General features: G+C 36.8%; 1 protein-coding gene across 2 annotated transcripts; it reads right to left on the bottom strand.

Moving 5' to 3' along the window:
- LOC129004941 (TNF receptor-associated factor 4-like) lies at positions 1-25527 on the bottom strand. 2 transcript variants are annotated; one of them, XM_054433659.1, is made up of 8 exons: positions 25305-25527; positions 6196-6291; positions 5329-5538; positions 4703-4863; positions 4028-4136; positions 3314-3458; positions 2381-2646; positions 1-1144 (listed from the first exon to the last, which is right to left on the bottom strand). In XM_054433659.1, exons 1-8 carry the CDS (start codon positions 25428-25430, stop codon positions 941-943), a joined length of 1317 nt encoding a protein of 438 aa, XP_054289634.1. In that variant the 5' UTR covers positions 25431-25527; the 3' UTR covers positions 1-940. The 2 variants fall into 2 exon arrangements, with proteins under 2 accessions (XP_054289634.1, XP_054289635.1); XM_054433660.1 differs by lacking the exon at positions 25305-25527 and adding an exon at positions 9818-9922.
- Positions 25528-26191: the final 664 nt, after the last annotated feature.

Genomic DNA, 26191 nt, shown 5'->3' with positions numbered 1-26191 from the left:
TGTTTGTACAAAAATGTATTTACAAAAATAATATAAAATGCTTTGGTCTTATTTTCTATTTACACCAAACTTGTACAAGTCTAGCAGCAGGTCTACGAGATCGATTTGCTAAATAACAACTACGATTAGAATGCACACTGGTTAGTCTACTTAATAGTTACGATTAAGTAGTATTTAGATACAACATATAGACTATGCATATTTTGTTTAAGTAAAAGTTGTAGAGATACATTCAGGTCACATGATATTCGGAGTCTTAATATTTATCACTATTTTTACATTTAAAAAAAGGCAGAGGATACGCGTCCGGTAACCGGACGTGGATTAGACGTCCGGCAATTACTGTCATAACCTAACCTAACCAACCAAACTTGCTGATAGTGAAAAAATCGAATTAAGGTGAAATTCTTTCTCTATAAAAAAAATTATAAATGCCAAAAATTCTAATAAAAGATGTACAGTTAAGAATAAATGGTATTCAATGCAAAACTCTTCGACAAAAAGTTAAAGTCATCAATGGGATTCGAACCCTGGACCTCTTGCATATCAGCCGAGCACCTTATCCACTACACCACGAACACCGATGGCTGGTCATTGTATTGTTGTGGTAAAGGCGTTCCAGGCTCCCGCAACCCCATGACGTCATTGCCGTACGCCTTATCCACGTCCGGTTACCGGACGCGTATCCTCTATGTTAAAAAAAACTGTAATAATGAGTCTTTAATAATAATATTAATAAAATAATGCTATGCATCTCATCATAAAAAATATTGAACAATCAATAAATATTTTAAATACTTTGATAATTAATTGAAGACAAAAACAAAATTTAGAATATAGTATAGCCTATTTATATAGCCTAGTTAAATTATAATTTTAAAAAATATACATATTAACAAATAAACCTAATGACTTTGGCAGGAATTTGTATAATATTGCTTTACACGGCAACAATCTTGCTGGGGTCAACTTTGATTCTGATGTAGAGTGTATCGTCCCTCGTAAAGTTGCGTTTTCCCAGACTTTCATGAGACACAAACCTAGGGAATCCAAAGCCGAGGGTGTCAGGTTCGCTTGCTTTGCTTGGACGCTGAAAGTTTTCCCATGTTGGATCGGGGACAAAACTCTCCACTATGTTGCAAGCCTGTAAAGATAATACAGAATTTGTAAATAACATTTTTAACTAGTTCAAATGCAGAAACCTAAGGTGTTTAATAGCACATACAGTATTGAACAAATTGAAATAGTCCAATTTAGAGTTTAAAATCTCGGATGTAAGTTTCTCCAAATACGTATATTTGCTGAAATCTTTTTACTTTGTGAAATTTATAGGCTATATATAGAAAAATTAATTAGATTTAAAACACATAAATTAATATAATTACTAAACCTTTTTGTTTGATGTTCTGTTAATGCATCTATGGTGTTAATAACTCATAACAATTCATTTGGTTTATGATCTGTACAGGGGTACAGAAAGCCTAATAAATCAAATTTTCCTATTTATAATTTTAGTTTAGCCAACAAAAAGCTTTAGCAATCTATTTCAATTTAAAAATTCATCAGACAATATTCAAACAAGTTGTTTTTAGTTCAAATCATTGCCTTACTAAAGCAACTATTTAAGCAACTATTATCTGACACACTGTATAATTATGCAATTATTATGTCAAAAGATAAACAAATGGGTAGGTACACCAAAAACTTGAAGTGTTTTATATAGGCTAAAGTGTCATTAAAATAACTGGTCTAATAAACTGGGATTTTCTCTCATCATTCCAATTACTATTGTTACTTTATAATAATAATGGTTCAATTGTGAGAGATACTGGTATCCTACAACTTACTGGTATCCTGCAACTGTTAGTTTCATCAAAAGCCTAAAACTAGTAAAGTGAATGGAGGGATGCTACGAGAGACCTAAAGGTTAAAGTAGCAAAGAAATGATTGGCTATACAGTAACCCTCTTATCTGGACACCTTTTAACCGGACATCGGTTCAACCGGACTTCACTCAGTGGAAATGACATCTCTTTACCTGGACTATTTTTATCAGCACATCGGTCTAACCGTACTGAATCAGCAGGAAATGGGAGGTACTGAAACGACAGTTCTCGTAGGAAAGATTAGTGATCACATGTCTAAATATGTAATAATCATTATCGGCTTATACAGTATGCATTTAAATGGTCTGTTTTACCGAGTTTTGAGGGACGTCGGTTTAACCGGAAAACCCGCTATCCGGACTGGCCTCGGTCCCGAGGAGTCCGGATAAGAGGGAGTCTACTGTACCCTAAACTCACACTAAAACAATAAAATCTGTAGCCTACTTCTATGGAATTGTATTACTTTACAAGAACTCTGAATAAATCACAACGCACCTTCTCGCTCTGGTCAAAGAGTGTGAAGGCGACAGAGTGAGCGAACGGCCACCTGAGCAATGCATCGTACTCGCCAGGCAGCAACTTGATGTACAGAGACAGATGAGTGTTCTCTCCAGCGCCGTTGCCGTTCAGGAACAACGATGCTTGCAGCTTGTAGCCAAACTGAGAAGTGTAGAACGGAGGAGAGACCAGCTCCATACCCTCCTTGCAACGAGCCTCCGCCATCTTGGCACTGAACTCTGTGACTTTCCAGACCAGTGTACCTGTAAATGGATTGCATTACATTAGTTGTGCTTCATATTACCTTACCTAGATGCTAGATTTTTAATAGATTTTTTTCCAAGATTTTTAATATCATTACAAATTCTTTGAAAGCTGCAAGTTTGTTTAACGCTTGTCATAGCACCGCAGATTTGGGATAAAAACCCTTCATAAATTCACCTATTCAAACAGTACTTACTTCAGTTTGTGGCCGGGCTAAGGTGAAAATTTACATTTTAGTGTGAACTTAGTTTAATGTCAGCACAGAAAACATACTACTATAACCCAGAATGCTGACCGTGTGTTAAACAGTGTTAAGTACTCGGAGAGCACCACCAGCATACAATGCACCAGTATAGCAATGGTGGTGGCGCTGCCTACGAATTGACAGGCAAAGCTCTCGAGTACTTAATACTGTTTAACACGCGGTCAGCATTCTGGGTTATAGTAGTATGTTTCCTGTGGCGGCAGTAATGAAAGCAGGGCCGCTATTATAAATGGGCTAAGTGGCGCAATGGTTCAGTAGGAAGGGGGAAAAATTAACCCTCTAGGTAGGTGCAGAGGGGCACAATTATCTTTCGTCAGTTCAATCAGTTTTCTATTTATTATTTATGAATCTCTTGACAAGAGTTTGTAGGTTGTTAAAAGAAGTGTGCAGTGTAGCCGTACCTGTGTGGTTGAGAGACAGCCGGGACAGAGCACTCTTGAGACTGGTGATCTGGTGCTGCTGTCTGGTGACTAGACTGCACATCAGCGCCAGATGTTGTTGGCTGTTCTCCTCTAAATGTCTCTCCATCACCATTCCTCTCAAGCCCTGTGGATTATTTTGGTTAAAAATGTGTAGATTACTTACCATCTAAAGTATTTATCAAGTGGATTACCATTGTAAAATCTGAAGCTTGATTTTTAAGTGTGGTTATGTAACAAATTTTATAACAAATTTTAAACTGAAACACACCACTACATGAACCAGGTGGAACTAACATTAAGATTTTCTACTGCTGATCAATCCATAAGGATGACAAATCTATAAGGAAGTACTGCATGTTTAATGGTTTAAACAAAGATTATACTGTGTAAAATGAGCCAAGGTGAAAATTGCAACAATTAATTAGAATACCTTTTCCAACCCATTAGATTCGGGAATTTTTATATAGAGTATTGATCAGTTACATTGCTTGACTTTTAGGAATGCGGTACTGGATATGTCCAATCTGAAGCAATTTAACACAAATTAAAAACCAAATCCTTCATTATCAGTCATTCCTTGCCTCCCATTGACAATTGGGCATTAGTACATACAAGATTTTCTTTTTAAATGAAATTTAAAAGTGAAAGATTCTCTTCTACAATTCGGTGGAGATAATTAAAGTCAAAGCTTACCTTAAACCTGCAACCCGCCTCTTTGAATGTGCAAGGGGTAAGCAGGCTGGCACATTGGTCCTTGAGATGGCTGTCCAGGTCTTCCCTGGGAATAATCCCCATCTCACATCTGCAATGGGTACATTTTAATGTTACCATCTTTTGTTTGAATAAATCGTAATAATAATGAAATAAAATACAAAGGATTTAGTAATAAAAGATAGAAATCAGAAATTACTGGAAACAAACAAATTCTGGTACAAACAATTTTTTTCAAAATTCTAGAATTTGTGCATTTAGTGTTAATGAAGTACATGGTATCCACTATTCAATATGACTGTTTTAATACAAGAAGATGAAGTTAGTTTGATGCAGGTTGCAATAAAAATAAGTAGCTATTCACAAAAACAAAAAAAATATGTTTTTTGATAACATCTGAACTTTGCTCTTAACAACATTTTCTCTTAAATATTTCTCAGGTGGAAAAATAAGAAAAATTACTTTTAAACAATTATGACTAAACATTTTCTGCTTGATACCACTTCTTTTGGAGGGTTTGGTGAATTCAGATCTCAGTCAAGATTTTGGATACTTTCAAAAAGTAGTAAATCTAAAGACTCTCCTATCTAAAAAATTATAACGTACTTCTGTGACTAAGTAAGCTGAGATCCAAGCAATCGTATTATTATCATGTACCTGTTTGGGCAGGGGACTGGAGCGCGCAGACACGCAGAGTGGTGAGTCTGTAGTGTATCAGCGACGTAGCTCTGTGTACAGTAGCGACAAGCAACGAGCCTCTTGTTGCACTCACTCTGTTTGTGACGACCGAGCAGTCTTCGTTGAAGTTTCATTCCACACTGATACAAGAACAAAGCGTTAAACAATTAAATAGCACAGTTGAGTTTAATACAACAAGATGCAACAAGAGAGCATCAAGACTATAAGGTTGAATATGTTTTCCAGTTTAGCAAAAATTATTTTTTAGTTAAGTGTATTTTTTACTTTTTTAAATCATAGAATATGTATTTTGTTAATGTAGTATAAATTTATGTTGATGTGTAAGCAAACAAAATAACTAGAGAAACCCTTGTTACCAATCAAGCAATACCTTTTGTTTTGTGAGCAGTTCTATGATTTTATTCACATTTACTAAATAGTACGAGGTGATTTTGTACATAACAATTCAAATAGAAACCAACATTTTCAATGTATACTAATTCTATTTCAATTAACATGTTTTAGTGAAATGCAGCCACTGTGCACAACAATTTGCCTATTTCTAAAACAAGTCTTATTATACAATGTTTCAGTAGATGCCTCACCTTGTTCTCACAATAGAGTGGTTCCAGGGGACATGTTCCTGTGTGTTTATCGAGTGCAGCCCCCGGCAGGTCAGTTCCACAGAACTCACAGCGAGCCAAGCGCTCGGAACAGGTGAACTTGAGGTGGTCCTCCATAAGCACTCGCGGGATCTGAGCTCCACAGGCATTAGTGCAGGGGATGGCATCATGCTTACAGGTGTTGAGATGTGCCTGCGGATCAATGTGGCAATCAGTTATCATATCAAACAGTGAAAGATATAGTTGCAAATTTTCTGTTTCACATTCAATTTAAATCTATCAAAAGCGTACGGATATTTAATAGGGGTGTTGACCTAGTTTAGCTCTTGTGGTATTCAGTGGCGTTGCTTGGTAAAATCCCAGGGGGGGGGAGAAGCCTAAATTCTCCCAACTGCTAAACATAGATTTCCCAACAATTTTTTCATCCTATTAAAAAAATCTAATTATTATACTACACTGCAGTCACACTCGATTCAGTATTTATTAACTTGTATTAACAAAACATAGCTAGTTTCACATTTATACAAAATTACTCAATTTTAAAAACTTCTAAAAGTTCTATGGTATTGTTACACACTGCTGGTAGTTTGGCTCGTGCTTGGACCAGTGACCAAGTCGGCCACTACTGACTGAGGAAAAGCCTTCAAGAAACAGTATTGCATGAGAATTAGACAAGACAAGTATAAAGTAGTTGACCCTCTGAGACTATCTGCTTGTCTATTGGTCTCAGTTGTCCACAGTGTTGTTACAACTTTTCCTTTAACTGAGGTCAGGTGAAAGGACCATTTTTTTGTTGTTTTTTGTGTGTATTTGTTTTTACTTAAGTGCTAAAAATGTGTCCTCATCTACCTTTAGCTTGCGGAGTTGATCATTCCATTTACATCCTTCCTTGTGGTGAATGCAGTAAACCATAGAGCTCATGATATCCTTTTCACTGTCAGATATCTGAAACAAAATATGCATTTAGTTTTATTTAATTTATTCTGTGATCTTAACCATTTGTCTGAAAAATAAAATAGATTTTTTTATGACACGGTTTTTAAGAAAACCCCTATTGGCATTTTGGATTCTACAATCATTTTATAAATAGCATAGGCTAATCTGAAACTAGATGATGCTATTATAGCCTGCCTACTCATTTTAACCGTTTACTATTTAATACTATAACAAATACGAATTTAAGAACATCTTAAAGGTTTGTTTGTACTTGTGATCTCATATAATTTCATAAAAAAACACATAGAGACCGGAATGTCGGCAAGGAAGGCTGAGACCAGGACTTTACATTATCAATGCCACCTGTTAGGTCCAAAGGTCCTTGTTTATGAGCTACTTCCGTTCCCAGGTCCGCTGTTAGCATTCTATGCTAATCGCCATAACCTGTAAACACCCATTCCCTCGCTTTCTAGCATTGTAATTCAATCCTTTGTGACATTAATTGCCTTACGTCATATAATTGTTTTGATAAAAGAGCTTTCGAAGCTCGAGGATAATGCATAGGGGTGTTATTTTAACACAATCCCCATCTCTCATTGGTACCTGTGTTATAAAATATTGACATAGCCTACATAACAGGAATTTTAAATACTGAGATTACAAATTTTATAATTGCGATGTTGTGTTGGCTTTGTATTGTCTCGCGACATACTGTACATGTATTTGTACATGCTTCGTATAAATTACATTATTTGTATAAATGACATATAAATGACATACATTGTATAAATGTATTTGTACATGCTTTGTTGTGTTTTGTGTATGAATGACAAAACTGTTGAAGCTCTTTAAACAAATGCAGCATGTTGTTTAAGATCCGGTTCATAAATAAAATAATCAGTCAGCTGTCTTTCGTTGCTCTTTCTCGGAATAGTTGAACGTAATTGGTTATAAAACAGCTGGAAGTGCGGTGTGCGGCGAACTGTCGCCAGTTGTTATATGTATATGGTCAGCGACAGGCCATATGGCGAAGAACAGCTGATAAATACATTTAAGTGGTCACTATTGGTTTATTATCTCTGCGGAACATTAAAGAGGACCAGTCCTTTTTCTGGGTTAAAAGCCCACGCTTTTAGCTCAGTAAACGTTTACGATTGAACTGTATCAGTCCTTTTAGTCAGAAAACGGGAGTGAGAAGAGATTGGGCATACTGGGTGAAAATTGACGACATAAGTTGGTTTGAATAGAAGATGTTTTAAAACAGAATTAATTGTTCTATAGTCATAGTCATAGTCAAGAATCTTTATTCATAGTATACATAGTTGTACATGAATAGTGTCAAATATAGAAAGTTCTAAGTATAGTTTACACTATAGCGTGTCGTCTGCATCGTAAAAAGACGAGAAAAAACTAAAATTTGATAAATTTGTGCGCATGAAATTCACGTTACGATATACAAGGGGAACGTGATTAATAAGATAGTTTTTCGTTTATGTGCTATCTGGGTATCATAGTATACTATGTAGCGCAAAATTAATTGGAGGAATCAAGAAAACCAGTTTGCATATACTGTACGCTTTAGATTTGTACAGTGCAATACAGCCATTGACTATATAGATTAAAAATAGTCAGTTTTGATTAAATAATAGTCACGACCAACTTTGAATGCAATACTACATTTTACCTTGTTATTTTTTTATTTAAATAGTTAAAACAACATTTATTTTAATTTCACTTGGGTCTCGTAAGCATGCCAGTAGTTTTGTGCCCGGATTAAAGCAAACACAAGGACACATAGCTTTGTCTACTACGGCGACAACCCTCTCACAGTAAATGAGATCACTTGCCCGATAATCGCCTGTCCTCGATACCAAGAATAACTCTCCCTCACCGTAATGCTAATGCATAACTGCAATAGAGTAGCAATAGAAGCATAACTCAAAGTAACCTGAGCTGTTATAGAGTTATTTCATCTTCTGTGAACCTTATAGCCTGGTTCCAAAAAAGTGTAATTATATTTTTAGCGAATTTTCCAAATAGGGAATTAGCTATTACCGTCAGTCTCATTAGGCCTATATTAAGACAAGCCAAAGACGTCTTTACTTTTACGTTTGATGTATCCAGAGGCCAAAAACCCCCTTTAGCACGATAAGTCTACATCAAAATCGACCGATTTTGATGAAATTCGGTACAAAGGTGTAAACTAGGAGGATTAAAGGAGTAAACCTACCCTGATTTGAATAGATTCACGACCAGCATGATCGGACTATGGGGCAGGTTTTTATTGTGTAAAAATTGTTATTCCCATTTTGACCGTCAAAATATAACATTTCACAGTTCTTTGGTAGAGCTAAAAGAACATTAATTTAGTACTGTACTGTATTGTAGCGGTGTTTGTAATGTTGCGGAGAAAATTAAAAAAAAAAAACTATAAATTACAAATTCACACGTTAATATAATAGAAAATAAGTTAACTGTTGTCGTAGGTAGTTAACTTGTTTATGGATATATTTTGATAACATTTTACTGAGCTATTAAAATTGTAAAAAAAAACAACTATAGGTAAAATAAAATACCCCCGCCGCAGCAAACCTGCAGACTAAGCGAATTTCCATTTGACTGATTGGATTTACACTGAAATGTCTACTTAAAAATATAACATTTATTCTTGATTTAAATATAATTAGTTTAACAAGTACTTAGGTTTGCTGCATCAAGGAGGGTAAAACTTTTTTTTGTTTGTAAAATGTGAATAGGTAGTGAGAAATAAAAACATTTTCCAAATTTGATCAAAATATGTTCACAAACAAGCAAACTACAACAGTTTACTTATTCCCCATAAGAATAGCATGAGAATTTTAAATTTACAATTTTTTGGAATTTTCTCCGTAACTATTAGGCACATAATAACGCTTCAATATACTAAATTATTTGTTTTTTTAAGCTCTACAAAATGGTTTGGAAAGAAATTGCTAAATTTTATGTATTTTGGGCCAAAAATAGGAAAAACCTATTTTTACCCCATAAAACCCCCCGTAAACCCCCGTTCCCATGGTCCGATCATGCTGGATCGCGAACTCGTTCGAATAAACGTACGTTTACACATTTGTACCAAATTTCATCCAAATCGGATCATTTTTGCTCGAGTTATCGTGCTGACGGACACATATATATATATATATATATAAATATATAAATATATAAATATATAAATATATATATATATATATATGAATTTGAACGGATGGTGTTTTTGGCCTCTAGGGACCTCAAAACGAAAAAAAAAATCGGTCCCGCGTCCAGGTCTTACCATGAGTACTACGGTAATAGCTTATTCCCTATATGGGAAATTCGCTAAAAGGGATTTGAAGCATAATGATTGAATTAAGAAACAAAATCTGAATGGGATTGCCAGGGACCAGAAATACTAGACGCTGAACCGATTTATATTCATGATAAATGTAAAATATGCACAAGTAAAACTTTTTACACAAAATAAAAGTGTACAATTATTCGTTTAATGATCCTACAATACCTTGATGGAGCTGGAGCTTACATCGCGGGGTCGCACTCTGTACATGACGACGTACACAACAATCACAATCACACAACGTACGCAGACTGACTGTGCAGCAGACAGTTCGCACTTCCACCTCCAGGCGCGCCACAGCCACTGGACTGTGCGCTAATTACACCTTTACATCAGTGTTTCCATTCGCGGGATTATTATCCCGAAAACGGGATTTTTAGACCTTGAGCGGGATTAAAACGGGATGCGGGATAAAACGGGATTTTCGGCTGTGACGACTATTTTTATTTTTTTCTACTTAATTTTAGAGAAAAACTAACTAAAATTGATTAAAAACTGTAGCAAAATATAATAGTGATATACATGATACGTCAAGTATAATACTAGGTATTGTACAAAAAAATCATGCGGGATAAAACGGGATTTTTCACAAGTGAAAAGCGGGATAAAACGGGATTTCTCGACCCAGTAAGCGGGATTATTTTTTTGGTCGTGTGGAAGCACTGCTTTACATTGCACTACACTCACACTGTGCAGGTGCCGTCAAGGTGAACGGGTCTATTAATGTATCAGTCTATCCGTTTACTGTTTAGCCGTACAAAGCTAATAGCACATTATCTGTCAATAGCTGTTGTTCTAACAGTACTCAAGATCCGCACTAAAGGGAAGGGGAACATTATTGATAATTATATTGTAGAACGTTTGCTGCAGAACGTCTATCATAACCAACGATTGGTCTAATGTGATCGTTGATCATAACACGTAGCCTCCCGATTGCACCAAATAGGAGAATATGGACTTGTAATCCAAACAAGTCGGTAATATGTTTTGTCCCACATTGCCGAAAAAAGCTTCCTTTGACAGGTCTAAAATGTTCGTTCGTATTGTTGTAATGTGCAATTAGTAGTAATAACACTTGATCCCTAATTAGCTTTACCATTTAACTAAGTAAAGGTTAAAGTTTGCTTTTAAAACCAAAGTGCTGTAACTGGGCGGGGTGGCATGATAAGACAAAATGACGAATCTTTCTTCTAGATTCGTATTTCATATCAAACTGCGCAACAGGCATTGCAAAGTATCAAACAATGTCTTCTTTGATGCATGGATTATTTATCAGTTCTAAAAGCACAGTGTACACATTCACTTCACATTGCATGAACTGATAACAAATGTTTACGCTGTACATCCTATGTGAATTTCGATGTTTGATTTCATACGACCTCAGTATCGATGTGCTGTAATACCTGATCAATTGAATTTGTTGTTGATACTGTATCACGATTTGTTGTTTCCGTGACTCTAGAGAAGTCAATCAACTTCCTCCACGAGTTCACTGTCGAGTTGCGATGCTGGTGCACGTGTTGTCGCGAATGTTTACAAGAGGAATAAGAAACAGTGACCGGAAACAGCTGATCGACACGACGACACTTCCGTTACCGCTCGTGATCATGAGAGCGATCGATTGAACTTCCGGCGAGACGTGTGGGTGCCCGGACGTTGAAGGAGTGAGTACGAAGTTGTGAGACGACGGAGGAATCATTAATCAGCTACAGTATGAGGTAATGAGAATGATTATAGTGTAATCTCATTGTATTCATCCTCTGATAAACTAACTGTTGATAGTTCTATTGTTACCTATAGGTTAGTTTAAACACATTAATTTAAAAGACCTACAGAATACAGATAACTACAAGATGACGGAAATGCGACCTTATCTATGGTAATTTATGGTCCGGCCTTTGGTTATGACCAACGATTTAAAGAACTACTAACTGAGTTGTTGATATCGTTGGTTATGACTGATCATCTTGATTCTTGACTAGAACATGATTTTAAACTTGATGGTTTAATTATTGTAAATACAATACTTTAATACTTTTTAGTATACTTTAATTCTTTAAAATGATACAAACATATTTCCAGAATTCCGTTATTTTACTTTGAATCCATCATTATTAAAGAGCGGCCGTTTGCAATACAACAATTGATAATCACTGTGCCATAAACATTGTGTTGAACTCGTTACGCTCCAGGGAAAGTAATTAACCGGACAACGCACTTATTAATTATTATACAAAACCACGATTACATTTTTCTTAACTTATGCGTAGGTTGGCAAGAGTGTTTCCGGAGCTGACTTGGTCGGGTTAATTACTCTGTTGTGTTGTGCTTACTGTAGTGCACATCCTGGAAATGCCTTTTCTTCTTCTCACCGACCACTGCCACATAGCAGCGCCGTCAACCATGACGCTGCCACGGCCTTCCAGATCCACTCTAGACTTGATATGTACAGCAATGTAATCAAAGTAGCCCTGGATTCCTGGAATGCGGCCACCATTGTAGAATATTCCCATGAGATATCTTTTTATCTTATCGCGTCCAAGATTAATTGTTAATTTTTATGACACCAGCAACCTCCAAGGATGTCTGCCAGAAGGCGTGTGAATTCAAGTTGAGATAAGCGATAAATGCTGAAAGAGTTGTACTAACACAGTTCTGGTCTTAATTAAACCTAATTATAAAATTCCCAGTGCAGTCAATGATGCAGTATGCGGTGCGGTGACTAGAATAATAGACAATACGGCATATCTCTTGAATTATCTGAATTGTCAGTCAAGCCTGTGATCTGTTCATAGTCGACTCTCGTGTAGCCGGGGCGATTTTCTGTCCGGGTGAACCCGCACTGGTGTGAAGCTCCCATATGATTCAATAGTCTAAACAGCCTCGTCCGGTGCAGGTCCCGCACCGCGCTAGTATGAAAGAGGACTAATTGGTTGAATAAACCCAAGGTAGACTAATTAATAAATGCAGTGCTGGTGAAACTGTAATTTAGATGGAACCATAAAGTAGACCTTAAGGCACGGACATTAAGCTTTGGAAAACGCAAAAACCAAAAGATACAAATGACCACATTAATGAGTGAAGGGTTGCTGCAACGCAGTGTTGACTCAACAATAGATGAGAACAATAGAATGATGTACTTTCACCCATCGCAGCGCAAGTGTTCTACAGTTTCCTGGACCCTCCAGCAGCTTCACACCCAGCTGCCTCTCCGTGGCTCTTCTCACGGGTCTCGCCCTCGCCCTCGCCACTCGGGCTACTGTCCCATGAAAATACGTACGGCCTATTGAAATATACACTGTCAAACTTTAGTTTGGTTCAAGAGTATCACTTGTGAATTGCACATAACCTTTCTATCTTCTACCAGTTTTTAGATTTATTTTCTTGTTATTTCACTTCAACTCAATTCAGTTTCAGTTCGTTGTTGTTATAGGATTTCAACACAATTTTAACAAAATAAACCCATAATTAAAAACAACAGCTTGTTCTCTCTTTTTTTAATCGAACTGTAAAGCACAAATCAAATCATTAACCCTGAATAAGGGAAAAAGATCATTCTTCAACACTCGCGCTCAACGTCCTCAAACGCACATGAAAACACATAACAAATTTTTAGATCGAACAATAGGCCTACGTTTAGACGCTGGTCCCATGCAAGTTTACGTCTTCTTATGACAAATTGCGAGTACAGTATCATGAATGTTTTACTAACTTCAGGTTGTTATAGCCACAGGAGAGCTTTATTTGTTGTCATTTATCGAACACGTTAATAATAGTAGTGTCTACTAACTGCCCAAAATTTAATAAAATTATAGCTTTTGTATAGCCTATCTATTTTTGAAACTAGGAACAATACATTCTATTAGTTAGTTTGTTTGGATTAAATATTTTTAATTTCGCACCATCACTGTAGAGCCAATTAATATACGTAGCGATCGATGTTGTGAATATATAGCTTTTAAGCCAAAGAAGGTGGTAAAGAAAGATGTCACTTTTAAATAAAATCATAGATTAATGATTTCTTAGAAAATGTGCTACGGAACCCCAATTAAATCTACAGCTGTAACGAGTGTGATCATGGGACACCAATAGACCCATTAAACAATGAGAACTCTCAAAAGTGAATGATTGCTCTAATGAACTGAAACACTTGTTGAAATAATAACCATATCAACAAACAGTATACAAGTGTTTGCTTGCTGGAGTGATAATATACTGAACCAACCAGAACAAGTCTATTCGTTAGTGGCAACAGAGGTCTCTGTGAATCGGCTGTTCAAACAACTTATCAGCTGCTGTTATTTGTTCAGTTGGCAGGTTTTGTTTCTCAGAGGATATTAACCTCAAGATGAATGTACAGAATGCAGACTTATTGTCAATTGTTTCAATTTAGCAAAGTTTTTGCTCCTACGCTTTCAACTCTACACCTAAACTTTTTGAAATGCGAAAGGTAACCATTTTGTGTTATTAGTCGACCTCTCGTCCTCGTCGTTGACAATTTAGGCTTTAAGTAAAAGTGGTACTGTTTCGTTGCTTGACAATTTAACCGCGTACTCTTGAATAGCAGCAATCAGTCATCAGTCCAGTCGTTAAATTACAGGCTGTGTTACGCTTTGAGCAATAAAGCTCCGAGAGCTTTGTTCTAAAAGTATAATCAAAATTGTCCTTTTTATTTCATTGTGTATTTATTGTTTAATTATAAGAGGTCTACTATTCGCACTAGGCTGACTCGGTTGTTAAGATTTCCCGAGATAACTTATTCAGTAGTCTTGTTTCTCATGATTTTTGCTCACATTTAGTGTTTACAAAAACAAATACAGTAAACAAATACAGGCCACGGATATTTTGTAACATACTTTGCCTAGCAGTCGGGAGAATTTATTTAGTCTTATGCAAACTTAAAATCAACTCACCCGTCATCAACCAAAGGCGTTCGTTGAGCAAAGCTCGTCCCATTCTTGGCACTCGCGATTATTATAAGCGGAGCGAAACGTCCGTTATGACCGTGCTGCGCTCTGATAAGCAAACTGCTTAACTAACCATGAATCACTCGATTAAATTATAAACATTACACCCTTATTTCCTGCCTTCTATAGCTACACTAGAATTTAATCATGAGTTATCTGAATAGCATTATGGTTTGTAAAGACGATAGTCGATGAGCTTGGTTGATGTGTCAAATGGTAATGACATGGTGAGGTGTGAGCTGTGAGATGCATTTGACGAGACTCCACGTTGGTGGTCTGACAGCTGCTGACCGCTGCTCAGCATCTTTACAACTACTGTAAATAAATTGGCAATGTCCTAGGGTACACGACGTCCGACGCATACTGAGGCTGATATTTACGAATATTTTGTTATGTTAGTTGTAATAATTTTTTCGGTAGTTGAAGGATTTTACGAGACTATGGTTTTCGCTGTAAATGAATGATCATGGGTTAAACTATTATGATAATTGATCCTCGTACTTTTTAGTGTTCAAAGACAATATCTGTGGTTTATGTTTGTTTAGTTATATGAATAAGGCTTGGTGTGAATAAACGAAGAAATGATTAGCAAAACAAGCGTTTTGGAAGAAACCTTTCGTCATTAGATAAATCACAGTTTTTCTAAAGACGCGTAAATAATTGGAACGTAGCAATATAGGCCTACCTCTGGGTCTCCAAACAAAATAGACCACCAAAGTAGAATTGGTGTTTCAAAGTGGGAAAATATTGCTAGTTCCAGTAGGGTACAAAAGTCATCAGTTGTGTTCCTACCTGTGGACAAGGTTGACGGATGAGGACCGAGACTAACACCCAAACTAAAGTAACTCTCAATAGAATCATTGGTGGTGGGCATCACCGCTTTGTGAGACATCTTGACGTAGAGCAGCGATTTCACGGGGCGTTGGAGAAGATATTTTCCGCTCGGGACGTGCATTCCTTCGCGCGGAAATCGCTAAGGAGGTGGAAAACTGCCAGATACCGTGGCTTATGTGCTTACGTGCAAAACATGAAGTCTATATACAACGTTGACACGCATCAGCGAGTCCCGGAATGATGTAGTTTTCTAGCTGAACACATCCAAATTACTGTTTTGTGTGGTAAATTAGGATAAGCTGATGACTGTTCTAATTGCATTGCAGTCAGAATACTCAAAACCAAAAATAAAATATGTTTGACAGAGACATGTTAACACAAATGGCATGTTTGATATTGTCGTATTGCACTGCCCTACGTAAACGGCTATGTGCATATGTTTACAGAGTGTTTTTAAACGTAAATAATTACAACTACTGTAGGTCACTTAAAAAAAAACCGCTCATATGATAGTATCTATGATTTCTTTACTTCATTGTCGATCAGGTAATATGCATATAGTAATAGATATAGGGTTATTTGGTTATTTATAATGTGTTGAAAATAAGACGTAATATCGGGGTTTTTTTTATTTTTTCGAATCCTTAAACAGAGCTTGCGAAAACGCCAAGTTAAGACTTATCTATCTTTCTAATATATAAAATTCTCGTGTCACAGTGTTTGTCTGCAAACTCCTCCGGAACGACTTCACCGATCGTTATGAAATTTGGTGTGTAAATTCTGTAGGTATGCGAATCGGACGTAAACTATTTCCCGTTTCGAAATTCTTAAAAGGGCTCCGCCCCAGTGGCTCTGGAGTTTCCCATGTTAACCTTATGAGAAATGGAATTAATGAATCTTAACAGCTGTTTCAATTAAACAAGTTGGTTCTGTTCTATGATGTTCAATAGCATTAAAGTTACAAGGATTACCAACAGGGTGCAGCACTATTATTTCTTTTACATTTATGACAACAGCTAATTTGCAACCAAAAGGTGAGTGAGCGTAGCGAACGAACTTCAACCTGGAGGCGAGTTAGCGTAGCGAACGAGCTAACCTAAAGGCAAGTGAGCGCAGCGAACGAGCTCCAACCTAAAGGTGAGTGAGCGTAGCGAACGAGCTCCAACCCAAAGGTGAGTGAGCGTAGCGAACGAACTTCAACCAGGACGTGATTGAGCGATGCGAACGAGATCATCTTGAAAATTAAACGTAACGGTACTTTCTTTCCATCGGTCTGTTTTAGGGGAAACCTATAACTTAGGCGATACGAAGTTCGCCGGGTCAGCTAGTACTATTATAAAATTGAGGTAGTGTCTGGGCAGCTGTCACGACTAAAATGCTAAACCGATACAGCCAAAATTAAGCACAAAACCTAGGAATGTCATAGGCCTAGGCCTGAGTTCCTCTCGGGCTACGTCCCTTGATGTCTAAAGGCCCGTTGTCCAAGAACGCGTCTGTTGCGTCTGACGCTGAGTTAGACGCTAGCGATGGACGCTCAGTGACTGCTAAGCATTGATTTCAATGGACCCGTTGTCCAAGGGAGCGTCTCTAGCGTCTGACGCTTGAGACGCTGAGCGTCTGACGCGGGGCACTGCTCCGGGAGCAGACGGGATCGCTGACGGCCAGCGTCTATTGCGTCTATTGCATTGTTGTTTCTGTGTTCTCCCGTATACTCCATAATATACAGTATCTTAATGTAATGGCTATAGTCAAAGAAATATAGAATATGACGTAAAAAGATTGCAAGATAATGTTTTAGGGTTTTATTTTGTAGTGTTGAGTCTGCTGATTGATATACTAAAGGTTGCCAAAAATCGGTCCATGAGAAACCCCCTAAAATCATTATAAAAAATGGTGGCTTTTCCCAACATTGGAAAAATAATAAAAAATGATTCCACATGCATCTTTTATGCACATTTTCGAGATATTGACTTAAGATCACCACCAGTATTTATTGGGTGGTTAGTACTTCATTTCGATAGGAAACACGTTTATGGCCACCATCTTGGATCCGCCATATTGGATATACATATTGTTTTTATGTAATGATAGTTTTGTGACACATAATTTACAAAACTAGATTTTCATGCTAATTTCAATGCGGGAATCCGTTTTTATTTATTTTTCGTTTTAAAGAAATTCAAACGAAAACTCTTCCCTATACATTTCTTATAGACGTTTCGTACTTTTATCATTTTTTTTAAATATCTCCAGTTCTTATTAACGCTTGCAGTTCGTTTCAACCTTAAAATATTCAGTAATGTAAGGGCTTCCATTTGAGTTATTGATAATTGAAATCAGACGAGTTAGAGACCCGCTACGAACAAAAAAACAAAATTAAATCAAAATTAAATTAAAGTTATAGTCTAAAATAATTCACCAAAGTATTGACTTGTATTTTAGCTATGGATTACATATTGGGAGTTATTTAGAATAGGAGATATCTGTATTTAAGGAAAGAAAAATTTCAAAATAATAATAAATTAGTGTTAAATTAAATTATTACAACTTAAACTTTAAAGGATTTAACGGAACTTAAACTGTTGCCATTAAAAGTAAAAAAAAATCAATTAATGCACTCTTGTCTGCATTAAAGTGGTTTTTGATAGGTATTCTAAAATATCCTTCCTCACTTCTCTTTTTGAAAACACTGTGGGTACACAATCGAGGTTCACTAAAGGTCCAGAATTTCCTCGTTTTCTATCTCTTCGATGAATAGGATCTTCAACACTTGGCTCTTAACGCTAATAATAGTGAGAGCAAAATAAATTTTTACACAGTCAGCAACCAACTGTTGAACTGAATAGACGCGTTCTTGGACAACGGGCCTCCAAGCGATCGACGCCCAGCGATCATCGCTCGGCGATCATCGCTCTGCGTCAGACGCAACAGACGCGCCTTGGACAACGCAGCTTAAAGTGTTGAGGTTTTCAAATTTTGATTGATAGGTATGTATTTGGATGGTCATGTAGGCTACATGACCATCCAAATACATACCTATCAATCAAAATTGATGTAGGCTGTTAATTAGTTTTGTTATAAAATGTAACATATAACTATTAAATTCGCGATGTTTACCTTTGCTTTGACATTTAAATGTAAACAATAAAAAATACCAATTGCTTATTTTACAATTTCAGACAGCTGATCCAAAGAAATTAAATATACTTTACGCCACACTACATTATTTTGACGAACTTCCCACGCAAGGATTTAGTCCAGAAAACAGCTGTTTGCCGCCAGCTTATTCAAACGGGGTTTCATTGCGTAATACTGTTCTGCAATGAGTTTTACCGGACACCAATCAGCTGATTATACTGTATTTGCGTGGCAATGATTGGTTATAAACAAAAACATAACCTCTCATATAAGCCTGTGTCACACTACGCTACTTTACTAGCATCTAGCGAAATAGCAGCTACTAAGTAGCCAATGTGACATAGGCAGTAGCAGCTACTAAGAGTAGCGCGCTAGTGAAATTTTACTAGCATGGAAAGTTGAACATGTCCAACTTTCCGTGCTACTAAACTGCGCTAGTGAGTCACATGACCAACTAGCAGCTATCAAGTAGCGACTGTCGCCCAGTGTGACAGCTTCAATAGCAGACTAGCGGCTACTTGCACCACGTGCTGTCTGCCCGATTTGTTTATTATCGTTCATTTTGAATAATTTCTGAAGTAATCATGAGTGATCCGAAGTGGGGTGGGGGAGATGTGATTAATTTTTTGAACCTGTATAGAAAATATCCGTGTCTTTGGGACATAACCTCTCTTGAGCTAAACTAGTAGTAGCAGCTAGTGAATAGACGCTACCAAAATAAGTGTGACAGGAAAAGTAGTTTCTATTTCAGTAGCTGCTACTAGGTAGCTGCTAGTAAGTAGCCAAGTGTGACACAGGCTTTAGAGGTTATGACTGGTGATGTTTAGTCCTTTAGTTGGTGGAAATATATAAGGATTTGTACGAATTAAGTAGTATGGCGTAAACTATCGTACGTAACTCGTCCAAAATGTGTTTACCGGACTCGTATGGTAATCCCGTACTCGACTTCGTCTCGCACGGGAACGACCACACTCGTCCGGTAAACACTTATTTTCAGGACTAGTAACGTAATATACTATTACACAACTATGTGGTAGGATTATTTAATCTAAAACGTTGTGATGGATTGATTATTCATTAAACAATGTATAATATTTATTATATATCTATACTATTATATAAAAATCTAATGGTGTCTGTCTGTATGTGTGTTACTAATAGGTGCAAAAACTACTGAACCAACTGGGCTTAAATTTTACAAAAATATAGCTACCATACCAAGGACCATTATAGGACTATTCACATTTTGATACTGACCGTAGGCTTTGCCCCTTTGGCTTTAAAAGTTCTGAGGTGAGGATTTTAAAAGTAAATATTGATTGGTCTCCATGGCTGCGATGAGAACATTAACAATGTTTGTTTACCTTTGCTTTGACATTTAAATGTAAACAAGAAGAACTGCTAAACTGCATACATTTAACAATTTCAGACAGCTGATACAAAGAAATTAAATATAATATTTTCCATCACTATGAAGTAGGTTTATTTTAATCTAACCTTTTATCATGGATTATTTATTCTAAATCTATGTCAATGGTTATAGAAAAAAAAGATTCTATAACCGTTGCTGTATCAACTCCGGCTCTGCTTTGGATTTTTTTTAAAGCGTCTAAGTTATGAAAATAATGTTATTGATATGTTTTCATGGAAACAGTATGAAAATTACAATGTATGGATGTTTTGTATGAATTTTGAGGCTACTTTAAATAAATTCTAAATGCTTAACATGTGTTGGATTAACTTAACATAACTTGCACATCACATTGTGTTTTATATGTATATTTAGGTAAATTAAGTTTTTGTGTTTTGCTAAACCTATGCTTAAATTAAACTAAAGAATATCACCAATAACTAAATTGTAGTCGTTGATTTTTGTTTTCTAAAATCTGTTGTATATGTGTAACTATATTTAATTATCAAACGGTAATACAAAATACTCTTATTTTATCTTAACATAGCTTTCAGTTCACATTTCCTTTATTTGATACATTTATTATTTGTGTTTTGCCACACCACTGATTAAATTAAACTAAGGAAAATATAATAAAACTAAGCAGTACAGAGTGTTTTTTGTTTCTAAAATCAATGAAATATCTATTACTATGATTACTTAATGGTAAGTGTGAAAATTTAATGGCAATGGATGATGGAACTGCTTAAAAGACTTGGTTTGTATATTAAGTTGTTTGTTGATATTTTTGTAGAGTAGAATCAGAGATGCAATGAAACATATACTGTATTTGCTATTACATTTTTTACTCCTTGATTCTTTGATAATCATATTAGTTTTGTCTGCTGTCTTAAATGCTAAATTATTTGTTTAACATTTTTTATAGTACCTATAGATATAGTTTCTTTAATATTTCAAAAGACTGTATTGATAAGGCACAGCAATATTTCTAAAGTTTATAACAGCTGACTTAGTTTTGCTAATGATTTATTGTGAGTGAAGAAACTGAAGATGGAAGGATTTGTAATTTAATATAAAGAAATTAAGAAAAGAAAGAAATTTAAAAAATGTTCATTTAAATTCAATAATTAGTATTTTTGCAACTTCAAAATTGAAATTTAAAATGTCAATAATAAATTAAAAGATAAGTAATTAAGGGAGATGAAGGTAAATCATGTATGTCAAAGTTTTATTCGAAGATTTGTTCAGTTTTTCTCATATCAGTCTACACAACATTCAAAATTAATCAAAACCAAAATGGTGGTATCCACTACTTACCAGATATAAAAGTCATAACTTACACGTTTCTATTAAGGCTATAAAAGTTGAATTTTCTTTCTAAAAGCAATGGCGGATGTGTAACTATTATATGCAACAGATGTAAAGATTAAAATGTTTCTATTTTGTGTCCTCTTACCGTTGCAAAGCACGGGTACAACAGCTAGTGCATGTATATTTTAATGATCATGAAACAGATATTTCCCGTTTCGAAGCACGGGTACAGCAGATGGTCCACAATAAATTCCCAATAACACTACAACTATGCACTACGCAACAATGCATATCAGCTGATTGGCAATGGAATAAATAATAATATGGTGATTCCAAAATGTGAGCTGGTTTTGTCTTTAAACAGTGTCTATTGGTACTTGTAATTTGTTTTTCATAAAAAAAACACCCCGTATAATAAGTCATTGTAGTGTACCAGTGGCTGTAAGCAACGCACGCTAGCGGGAAGCCCAATTTAGTTATTTATGTTCTTGAGGCCAACACGCAAACTGCAGTGGGAACTTCAACTCCATAATGTTCAACGGTAGTATGCAGAAACAAACCAAACCGTTCGTCGTTCGTTGCACATTGTCGTAAAACCAAACAGAACAGCTGTATGATCACAACAATGGACAACGACAGCTGATAACTCCACAGGGCTTCCCTTCCCACGCCAACTGCTGACGAAGTGACATTCAAGTAAAGAGGTCGCCAATCAGCCATTACTAGCAGTGCGCGCGAAAATGTCAGTCATTATTGTACACTTATCACTTAAATTATTATCATCATCATCATACTACCTTGCATACTGTAAAAATACTGTTTATTTACTCTATGATTCTTTACTCTATTGCAATGTTTTTAAAGTGTCCGAATCCTGAGAGCAAATCACTGAAGTTAGATTTTAGTAGGGGATGGCCATAAGTACTACCGAAAACGTACAACCGCTCACTTAAAGCCATATTAATTGTCTCTTAGAAACTCCAAAAATGTATAAGAAATTGGGAAAGTGTTTATATAACATCATGTCACATAACGTCATCTCCGTCTGGGGGCTCAAATATAGACCCATTCGTTTCAAAGAGCATCAACTAATATTCCGTCCTGTTTCGGCCAATTAGTGATTGGAAGAGGTACAAGTTATTATCGTGGTGCCGGTCTTTGTGTGGTACGTATGTACGTGTGTGCGTGTGTGTGTGTGTGGTCGACGATCGTTTGACAGCCATAACATCTCTTTCTCCGCCTTGTGACGGTATTGCCGCCGCAGGTATTTCTGGCCGACCCGACAGTGACAGTTATACATAGACGGCCTCACCTGTTAAGTTTGCTTTCAAATCATCTATTGTTTCCACTTTTGTTCTTCCATCTTTGTGATGCCGTTTCTTCATTGACTTGAACGAGCGAATCAAAAATAAAATGTCAAAATGCAGGGTGCCGAGTGAAGTAACTCTTGGTGTTGTTGAATTGCCGATTTTTGCAAATACGCTGCAACGCCGACGCCGCAACATTATAGACTATTATGTATTCTTTTTTAATCAACTTCAAGCTCGAGCCCTTGTTTAATCTGGTTCGCGGTGAAACTGATTGAGCGCGAAGTTGTTGTATATGTCTACTACACTCTAGTCTACTCCAAGCATGTCCATGTTCTTCGTTCTTCGCCCGTATATCCGACGACGCGTGCCTTTCAGTTCCGCCGTTCCGCCCGTGCTCAGGACTTCCGGTCCAGGACCACCACTTCCGGCGGACACATGGCGTCTTGTTACACTACAGTAGCGACCCCTTCGCTCACATGGGAACATTATCGTCCAATCAAGCTCAATTAGATAAGGTCTGGGTTACCCCTCTGGCAGCAGATAATCAACTTAAGGTGAACGGCGCGGGAGAGTTCTGGCTCATTGGTTTGGTAGGATACTGTATATAGTTTATGACTTGGTCAATGAAACTGATCGATACGAGATTGAATGAACTGTCGCAACGTCACCAAAATCAAGAAAGTACACAATCTCCGTGGTAATAAAAGTGTCTGCAATATGTCCAACGTTTCAGTCGTAAAACGATTATAATAATTAGCTCATTGAACTAAATTAATGTCATAAAAACGTTATTACAAGATAAGCCATGAAAGCCCCCTCCCCTTGATCGCTCTAGTTTTATTCCTGTGTTTGTTTGGGCATCTAATAGATGAAAGCGAGATACCGTACTGTGTTGTTACTCATCCAATCCATTGTAAAATAACTTTGGTGTCAATAACAGTAGAGTTTTGTGTTGAATGTGTAGCCTGTATCCTATATTCACGTGTGTGACCAATTTCGCTAGATAGCGTCTGTAGTGCTTCAGTGCTTGCAACAATACTATTTGAAGTCCCATTAATTCTGAACACAAACACCGATTGAAATAATATACTGTAACGTCAAACACCGATAAATAACATATCTCAACTAGGCCATATCCTCAGTAAAACTAATGTTTTGCAGTGTTTAACTGATTCAATGTTCATAGAGAGTAACTTTAAAGAAGCATTTATGATAAAATTATTAAAAATAGTATTCTTAGAAAACCATGAATATCGTGCCATTATTTAGAATGATAAATATTCGAGTTGTGTGCCGTAGTAAACACAAAAACACATATTCCAAAACGATAAATGGTTAAAGTTTTACAGTACACCAAGGTGTATTCGCTCAAAATACCAAATTGGTAATTAGTGTGTCATGTAATTTTGTAATGAGCTGATAAAAGAGCTTACCATGCGGTGATATACAAGTGTAACAGCAAGATGTCATCATGGCCAGTTGACGATATTATTTCCGAACACTCCAAGATAGTCTCGAAGTACATAGATACACAGTCACGTCAGCGTCTTCTTACAACAAGAATTCGTCATACTGTAGTGTGCAGAGGCTCGACTTCTGCAGATTGTATTGCACATGATTGCGTCACTTCTGTAATGTCGTGAGGCTGAAGGCCTAGAGACTACCAGGAGAAAGTGCAAGTGTACAACGCTGTCCTGCCTGTACAGCTCGGCCAAAACTTCTGTGCGCGTGGACGGGTCGCTACTAGCCGAACTAAAACATACGGGTACCGGCTATTGGCAGTGCTGGGGGTAGTGGTGAGTGAGTAGCAAGACACAAATGTTTTCACAAAAGTACCCCCGCCAACCCCCTCGCCTACTCCGCCTAGACTCAACCAGATCTGGTCGCGCGCACAGAAACTTTGGCCGACCTGTACCCTCTAGTCCCTGTATCGGGTGTCTTCTTGCTACGGCCTGGTTGCTATGGCCGGATTCCGTTCTCAGGGAAGTGATACGGGATATGTGCGATAAACTGATAAAGGGTAGAATCGCCGGTGTTTAGAAGTGTTAGGTGTTTGGATATGTACATGTGTGACTCAGGCTTCTCAGAACAATTCAATGATAAATTACGTACTGCGGATTTCCGCATTTTTTAAATTTAATTTAACCATCTCATGTGAGCTTTTTAGTTTATAGAGTTAAGTAAAGTTAGGTGTGTCAGCTTCTCACGTAAGTTAGATAAGTTTAATTTTTTACATTGAAAATGTTTTCTCAATAATAAAGAGTCATGACATCTGTAAAGTAGTCAATATTACCATGTCATGCAATGTTTTTAAACCTTCCAGAAACGTTTATTAGGTGATATCAACATAGAAACGTTCTACTAACAAACGAGTGTTTTATTACATTGCATTAAAATGACACTTTGGTAAGTATAAACCAAATCTTTGGGTTCGAAAAACAAAATACCAATATGTACCAATTCATTAAATTTGGTTAACAAAATTAAATAAATTAAAATTATGTGAAAGTAATAAGTAAATGTAAACTCCCTTATACGACCCTATCCATTCGAACACACCCCCGTGGCCCCGGGATATAGGCTACTGCAACAGGGGTTTGGCACTAATTTTCACTTACGTACTATTTTATTGTATAAAAGTAAATAATATAATTACAATGTAACATAGTTAGCCTACTTACGTCTGGAGTTATTGAGATTGGGGTAGCATTTTTGTCCGGCAGAATACTCGGGGTAGATTGCTTCTGAGGAGACAAGCGAGCTGGAAAACTCAGAGTCTTCGTCCACTGCGCGAAACTACGAACCATTGTGCAACCAAAGTCACAAAACACTTAGTCAAAATTGCATAACCTCACAGGAAGATGTGGGTAAAACTAAGAGACGAAGAGGACGGACAATACACACTACGACGTTGTCGGCTCCCGAAGACAAGACTGACTGTTGGAAAAACAGAACAGCTGACTTGCCTGTCTCTGGTGCCCCTCTCCCCCCTCCACTAGCACGGCCTTTGTTGACCTTGCCTCCCCTACCTCGCCTCCCTTGATACAACAATGGGAACATAGCTCTTCTCTCCTAATGGCTAGTCTGCTATTCCTTTTTCGGCATAATTGTCGTCTGACACTTTTAACGCTTCAGAGCATGTCGGAACTTGCTCGTATCCCAGGTTTGACTTGACATCTATCTCGATATCTAGTCCTGGTTTCCAACTACGACTGAATCGGCGTAAAAAGCTGGACTTGTCGTACTTGTTCTGTACACAGCCAACGGGTTTGATCAACTGATACAAAAATATCTGTATGTATAGATGTTTGATATACGTTGGATAGTCTGTCAGTTCAGACAGATCAGTTAATCAGCACACAATCATTTTAACTATCAGGTAGCTATCAAACAAATCCTTTTATCTGTGAGGTAATTATTTGTAGAGGGAATGTTTTTTGTTCATTTCATTTTCGAGAGAGGTGAAAGAGCCTATTGTTTTCATTGTGCAGTACACTCTTCTTCATGCAAGAATTAAATACCGTAGTAATACGCAATGGTCAACGGGTCACATAAGACCTATGGTATA

The sequence above is a fragment of the Macrosteles quadrilineatus genome, unplaced genomic scaffold, assembly GCF_028750875.1.
Source record: "Macrosteles quadrilineatus isolate MER2022 unplaced genomic scaffold, UCM_ALF_1.0 Scaffold_13__1_contigs__length_4303367, whole genome shotgun sequence".
Lineage (NCBI taxonomy): Eukaryota > Metazoa > Arthropoda > Insecta > Hemiptera > Cicadellidae > Macrosteles > Macrosteles quadrilineatus.
Note: the sequence above shows the minus strand (reverse complement) of the source record. Positions and strands in the feature narration are given on the sequence as shown.